Source organism: Orycteropus afer, unplaced genomic scaffold, assembly GCF_000298275.1.
Source record: "Orycteropus afer afer isolate SDZICR_OR568_19922 unplaced genomic scaffold, OryAfe1.0 scaffold00187, whole genome shotgun sequence".
Lineage (NCBI taxonomy): Eukaryota > Metazoa > Chordata > Mammalia > Tubulidentata > Orycteropodidae > Orycteropus > Orycteropus afer.
Window position 1 is genome coordinate 5,332,539 of NW_006921774.1, and position 7,373 is coordinate 5,339,911.

Consider the following 7,373-nt stretch of genomic DNA (forward strand, 5'->3'; position numbering starts at 1 on the left):
ATTGCCCAACCTTCCTTCCGAGGAGTGGCTGGTGGGTTTGAACTGTCAGCCTTCTGGTTAGCAGTCAAGTGCCTTAGGCACTATGCTACCAGAGCTCCTATGAGTGTATAATAATTCAACTAATTTATATAAGATACTACACTAATACATAAGACATAAATCTTATCCTCGAGAAGTTTAATTTTTAGTTGGAATAAAACAAGTGGACAAACTGCCTATTCATTTGCTTGTCTCCTCTCAACTTCATAGTCAATAATAAGGGTAAGAACCATCTCTTGCTCATTTCTATACCTATGATGCCTTACACGTCGCCAGACACAATGCAAAGTTCTTTCCTTTCTCCTCAATTATTTATTTACTTAGCTTCCCTTCTATTTATCAGTATGGACTTATGAATTCTTGTTTTAATTATCTGGTTAACATCCAATGTTGTTGTTGTGTGCTGTTGAGTCAACTTTGACTCCTAGTGACCCCATGTGACAGAGCAGAACTGCCCTATAAAATTTCCTAGGCTGTAATCTTTAAAGGAGCAGACTGCCAGGGCCTTTTGGCTGGTGGGTTGGAACTGCCAACTTTTTGGTTAGTAGCTGAGCACTTAACCACAGGGCCACCAGGATTTATCAACCACAACTGTTCTTTATTTCTTTGATCCTTATATTGTACCAGATTTCCCCAATGAGAGCCCCTTGAAACTAACTCATGTGTCCTTTTAACATGATATTACTTTTTTTTTTTTTTGAGTACTTCTTTCGGGTATAGCAAGAGGCTCACCTTATACCTTTCCTGCTAAGCATCGGAACCAGCCATTTCTTCAAGGAGCTTTGATTTCTTTTAGTAGGGAATGGAATTCAGAAATAAGATGTGGGCTACAGCTAACTATTTTTCTTAAAATCTTTGCTCTTTAACGAGTTCTAAGGCTTGTTTCTTCTGTCTCTATCATTTTATTCCTTTCCCTCCCAATTTCTTTCTTTAATCCTCAATCTGTATTAAGTCCCACACTAGAAAATACTAATAGTTTTGAGTTTTCTTTTGTTACCAGAGCAACCACTGTTAGCTAGTTTTCAGAACTTTCTGTTACAGTAAAGCATGCAGGTATGCTTTTTTGTTCCCACTAAGCTTTGTAATAAAGAATTTAACTTTTCTTTCTTTTAACATTGATATTTTTCATGTGATGTCTAAAAGACCATCCTCAGAAAATGGCAAGGTTCTCTCCAGTGCAAAAAGATGAAAGATTTAAAACTTCTGATCATTCTTAAAACTCTCCTAAGATTGGGTAAACAATATAAAACATGTCAGTGGTGAATAATCATATTACGGAAATAAACTATAAAACCAACACTTCTGCACAAATTATTTTAAATAATTTTTTCTGGATAATGATATATAAAAAAAATCTGACTTCTGCTTCTGGAAAAAAAAATGGAATAATAAGGGTTGGATTTACTCTTCAGTCTAACCACTAAAAACCCGAACAAAATATATGAAATGCGTTTTCAGACTCTGGACATCAGACAATGCAGGCAATGATATCCGTAAAAGAGGGGAACAAAGTTTATTGCCCCAAATTACTACTTCTGGAAAGAGTAAATAAAAACCCAAAAACAAACTCATTGCCACTGAGTCGATTCCAACTCAGAGTGACTCCTAAATGTGTTAAATGGCTGTAAATCTTTCCAGAAGAAGACTGCTTAATCTTTCTTTTGAAGAGTGGCTGGTGGGTTCGAATCACCAACCTTCTGGTTAACAGCCAAGTGGCTTAACCGCTACACCACCAGAGCTCCTTAGAATAACTAAAGGGGAATAGAAACCCTAAAATAACCTGGACGTTTTCCTGTTTGAACAGATAGAGTTGGGAAGTTAAAGACACTCAAGTTTACAAGGCAGAGTATTATAGAGGAAAGACTGTGGACAGAAGAGAACTCTGGATTATCTATAGAGACCCCTGATTGAGTCTTCAGCTAAGTACTGAGTACTGATCAATGCTTTTATGTGAGGATACTATCCAAGGCTGGGAAAAGGAACAATTGAAAGTAGCAGGGGGGACATACAGAGCAAAGAATAGTCATGTTCCTACTGGCTAGAGCGGATTACCTTACAATTCACAAGGTATCCGATAGAATATGCATAATATTCCCTCGGTCATAGCAAAGAATGACACTGTGACTAATTGCTGCCCTGGTGCCCTCCCTAACCAAGCTTAAAAACAGCCTCAAAAGAATAAAAACGAATCCTATTCAATTCAAATCCTAATAATATGCCTATTACTGAAACACATTTAAAACTGAAACATACCTTTATAAAACTAACTTGCAGTTTAGTTGAAGAATATCGTTAAAGTACAAAATCTGTTTTACTTAATAGCTTTAGCTAAATTTCTCCACATGTGATAGAGCTGGATATTCCTATAGCCTTTCCATCTTGGGAAGGAGCTCTGGTGGCACCAGTGTCTAAGGCATTTGACTGCTAACCAGAAGGTTGAAGGTTCAAACCTATCAGCTACTCCACAGAAGGAAGACTGGGCAATCTACTTCTGCAAAGATATACCACCTTACAAACCCTATAGCGGTTGCTATGAGTCAGAATTGACTCGAGGGCAATGGGTTTAGTTGTTTTGGTTTCCCCCTTGGAAAGAGATAGTTAAAGAGCATGTTACTGGGTGAATGACTCTGGGAAAAAATAGAAGAAAGTGGAGGAACTAGGGGTGCCTTGAAATCAAGGTATCAAGGGCCACCTCTACCTAGAAACTGTCCTCTTGTTTCTTCTGTTTGTAATTTTACTTAGGGGTAATCTATCCCTGTGAATCTGCCCATCTTTGCATATGTTCCTAATATCCAGTAACCCTGATCCTGCATTCTTTCATTCAACCAATACATATCAAGTTCTCACTATATTTCAGGCACAGTTCTAGGCACTAGAGATACAGCAGTAAACAAAACAGTATTTCTACATTTGTGGAGCTATATCCTTTTAAGAAATCATGGTAAATCAAATGATATACTGCCTCAGCAGGTCCTGCCGAGCACTTGTATCCTTTAAGAAGATACAGTGTCCAAGAGTGAAACAGGCTGCTTTAAAACCAAACAGCTACCATTCAAAGGATCTATTTAAGCAGAAACTGAATAACCATCTATTGAGTTATTTAGTAAAGAATATCTAACAGAGCAGAAAAGTTGGATAAGCTCATTACAAAGTCTCTTGTACATTCAGAATTCTCTGATTACTGTATACTAAGTACTAGCTGACAAAGCAAGCATTGACAATTTCTTTTATATTATATCATGTAGGCTCTTTCACTTTAATTTTATTTATAAAGGATAACATGAAAACAAAGAAAATACAAAAACGTGTAAAACATTTATCATTCTTAAGTCACTTACCTCCTAAACTGTTGATATGTTCCGTATCTATTAATCATTATTTCATCCAGTAATTTAGTAAATCTTTTTAAAGTCCTTACTTTATTTTCCAGATCAAGATAGGTTTCTCTTGCTTCTTGGTACTGCCTATTTTATACACAAAATATAAGTAAATAAATGTCATTCATAAGAAACATACAAAAAGGAAAAAACCTCAAATATATTTAAAAGGGAAGAGCAAGGAGTGAACAGAGTGGTGGTGGGCTGAGGGAGTCTAGCAGCAGCAGATCCCACAAATCTCCCAGTCAAAGTGCACTCTCAGAATGAGAGAACACTATCCTGAATGAGAATAATTGTTAGTATGGCTAGGAAGGATGGCAGTTCAAGCCCTGGAGAAGACAGTATGTGAGGAAAGGGCTCAGTTGGGGCCCAACAATGGCAGAGCTTAGAGAATATCAGCAAATACACATATCGGCAAATACACACATCTGTAAGTGAAGTGATCATATTGGCAAACAAATAAACAAACTTGTTGCCATCAAGTTAATTCAACTAAAAGTAACCATATAGAACAGAGTAGAACTATCCCACAGGGGTTTCCAAGGCTGTAATTGCTTCAAGAGCAAATCACTAAGTCTTTTCTCCCATGAAGCAGCTGGTGGGTTCGAGCCACTGAATTTTGGGTCAGTAGCCAAGTGCTTAACTACTACGCCACCAGGCAAGAAATATTTCCCTTTATGAGATTCCAGTAAGGGAACAGGGGAATGCAGCGTCAGCACTAGAAAATGCTTCCTGCTAAGAGTGGGTCAAAGAGACAGAGGAGACATGGCTACTCATAAGGGCTAATATGGAACGCAACAGTCTATTGCTGTTCTCTTGCAAGGAAGAATGATGCTGAGCAACAAAGGATGAAAAGCAACCATGGTTAAGCTTCCCACAGCTACTTCTGACACCCTTGTTCAAATAATCAGTCCAGGGAAAACCAACTAACTAAAAAATGAATAACAAAAAAAGCTAAGTATAGCATGTATACAGAGAGATTTATGAAACAAGAGGTGTGAAAGAGTAGCAAAATTTTCCCCTAGACAAAGAAAACTTACTAGAACAATGTTCCCCCAAAACAGATGAAACCTATAATTAAATACCATAAATTATAAAACAAAAACAAAACACCATGAGGCAAGTGCTACCAGGAAGGAATATCTCAATGCAGAAATAAATGAACTCAAAGAATAGACAGGTAAACAACAGGTGATAACCAGGTATGAGGTGGAAGTGAACAAGAACTTGTAGCACCCAAATTCTGTGGGAATTAAACAAAACAAAACAAAAAAGAATCCCTAGAAAGAAGGATTAGCAATATGGAGTTTATCTATACATATACCTGCACATACATAAAACAACGTTGTATGTTCAAAGTCATTAATTTTGTGCCACCATTGCAAAAGCAAAAGATTAGATAAAAACTCAACTACCCATCAATTGGAGAAGAAATTCCTATTGAAAAATTAAAAACAATAACAAAACTATAAAAAATAACGAGGCAATGCCTATGTACTGATATAAACAGATCTCTAAACTTTATCATTAAAAAAGCAATCTCTAATACAGCTTATGTAATGTGCTACTTTTTGTACCTGAACAGAGGAAAGGTAACATATAATCATGTTGCAAGCATATAGAAACACTGAAAGAATATTTAATAAATTAATAAAATAAGATAAAAAAGGAAAGAAAAGAAAGGTGTGGGGATGATGAGAGATGTCTTTTCATGTTGTATTTTTAAAACCTGCAATGTATTGTTGCTGTTACCCGCCAAGAGTGAATTCCAATTCATAGTGCACCTACAGGACAGGGTAGTAGCATAGGCTTTCCTGGTTGGGTCAAAACCAATAACCATTTGGTTAGCAGCTGAGTGTTTAGCCATTGCACCATGAAGGCAACTTCTATTTTGAAATTTTAGTATTTTGATGTTTCTTCCCTCAGTTTTCAAAATAGAATTAAAATCACTTCTATTTTCAGCCTTTTCTTTAAATACTGGAATTCCTTCACAGTGTAAAATAGGCATTATTTTTCACTGTAACTTTATCAGTCTGTTACTGCTATATACTATTTTTAATTTTTATATATTAAAAATAATGCTGAAATAATATTTAGGAGCATAAATTGCTTCTCTCATTTTGGATTATGTTATAACAACACAATTATCTGGCCAAATCCAAATTTTTGAGGGTTTTTTTTTTTTTATATATTTATGGACTAAATATTTTTCAAAAAGATGTTTTAATAAAATAGTCTTTAGAAAGACTATTTTAATAATACATACAATAACTAACATAATATGTTTACTATTTAGGAGTCTCTGGGTGGCACAAACAGTTAACATGTTCAGCTGCTAAAGGAAAGGTTGGTGGTTCAAGTCTACTCACAGGGGCCTCAGAAGAAAGCCCTGGCAACATACTTCCCAGAACTCTAGGGAGCAGTTCTATTCTAATACACATTGGTTTGCCATGAGTTGCAATCAACTCAATGGCAAATGGTTTGTTTTTTCACTATTTATTCTGTTTACAACAGATCATCTCATTTAATTTTCACAGTAACTCAACAGATATGAACCACAATGATATTCACTGATAAATGAGCAAATTAGTTCAGATTTTAGATCATTTGCAAAGTCATTCAACTAGGTAATGGCAAGATTGGAATTCAAACCCAGGCACTCTAGTGTCAGAACCTGTACTTTAACTATACTTGTTGTCATTGTTAGGTTTGCTGAATTGATTTTTGACTCAGAGTGACCCCATGTGACAAATTAGAACTGCCCCATAGGGTTTTCTAGGCTGTAATCTTTACAGAAACAGATTGCCAGGTCTTCCTTCTGCAGATGGGTTTGAACTGCAAAGCTTTTTGGTCAGCAGCCAAGCGTTTCAGTATTGTGCTACCAAGGCTTCCACTGTGAACCATTAATATAAGAACACACATGCATTTCACTGAAATATCATTGATATTATTAGCATTTGTCACCTTACTCAATGTGAAGGATTTGAAAATGGTTTCTAATCATTTTGATTTTTATTTCTTTGATTACTTGTGAAGCTGAACATTTTCACGTCTATATGAATCTTACAGACATAAAAACGGCCTTTATGTTCAAATGTCAGTCCATAATGAGTTTTCTAATACTTCAGAGGAAAGAAAGATTACTGTTTATTGCTAATAGCACACATATAAAAGATAAGTTCAACTATAACTGTCTGTGATCCAAATTTAAGATTTTTATGCTTTGACAATATGTATGTTGTTATGTGCCGTCGAGTCGGACCAGACTCCTAGCGACCCCTCCTTGGGTTTCCGAGGCGGTATCACTGTAGAAGTAGATTGCCCAACCTTCCTTCCGAGGAGTGGCTGGTGGGTTTGAACCACCAGCCTTCTGGTTAGCAGTCAAGTGCCTTAGGCACTACGCTACCAGAGCGCCAACAATATGTATGGATAATATAAAGCAGAACAACAACCAGCCACTTACCTCATTATTTCTTCTCGATCTCCATGACTAGCATGTTCTGCTTGTATCTTTTGCCTTAATCGATTAATTTCTTTGTCTAGAATCGATGCAGATTTTTTTACTTCTATCCGTTCTGGGCAGATTTGTCTTGCCTGTGACATTTTCTCCTAACAGAAGAGATGTTTTATACCATTAAGACTCCTCTTTGATAGATTAAATAATTGTAAATATTTTTGTCAGTATATACAAACTAAAATTATGAATTTATGATTAACGAATGTATTTTAATTATATTTAGTATCAGTAGTATTTTTTTCAACTTTGTTTTTTTCAAGGAAAAAACTGTGTTACTGTGTACAACTTTAATAAACGGTAAGATCTCCATAACTTCTAGTGAAATAACTTTCAAGTAGCAATTACAAAAAGATTACACACAATTCAAAATGCACAAACAGCAGAAGAGAAACCAGATGACTGGGACCTTCTAAAGATTAAATTTTTATGTGCTTCCAAAG

At 35.9% G+C, this 7,373-nt stretch overlaps 1 protein-coding gene across 1 annotated transcript in view; it reads right to left on the reverse strand.

Annotated features, from left to right (window-relative positions):
* SMC6 (structural maintenance of chromosomes 6) overlaps nt 1-7,373 on the reverse strand; it is a 113,308-nt gene that overhangs the window by 29,660 nt on the left and 76,275 nt on the right. Inside the window, exons 21-22 of the mRNA XM_007947490.1 lie at nt 6,880-7,025; nt 3,378-3,503 (exon numbers count right to left, since the gene is read on the reverse strand). Coding sequence (XP_007945681.1) covers nt 3,378-3,503; nt 6,880-7,025 — 272 coding nt within the window. The remainder of the gene's footprint in view (nt 1-3,377; nt 3,504-6,879; nt 7,026-7,373) is intronic.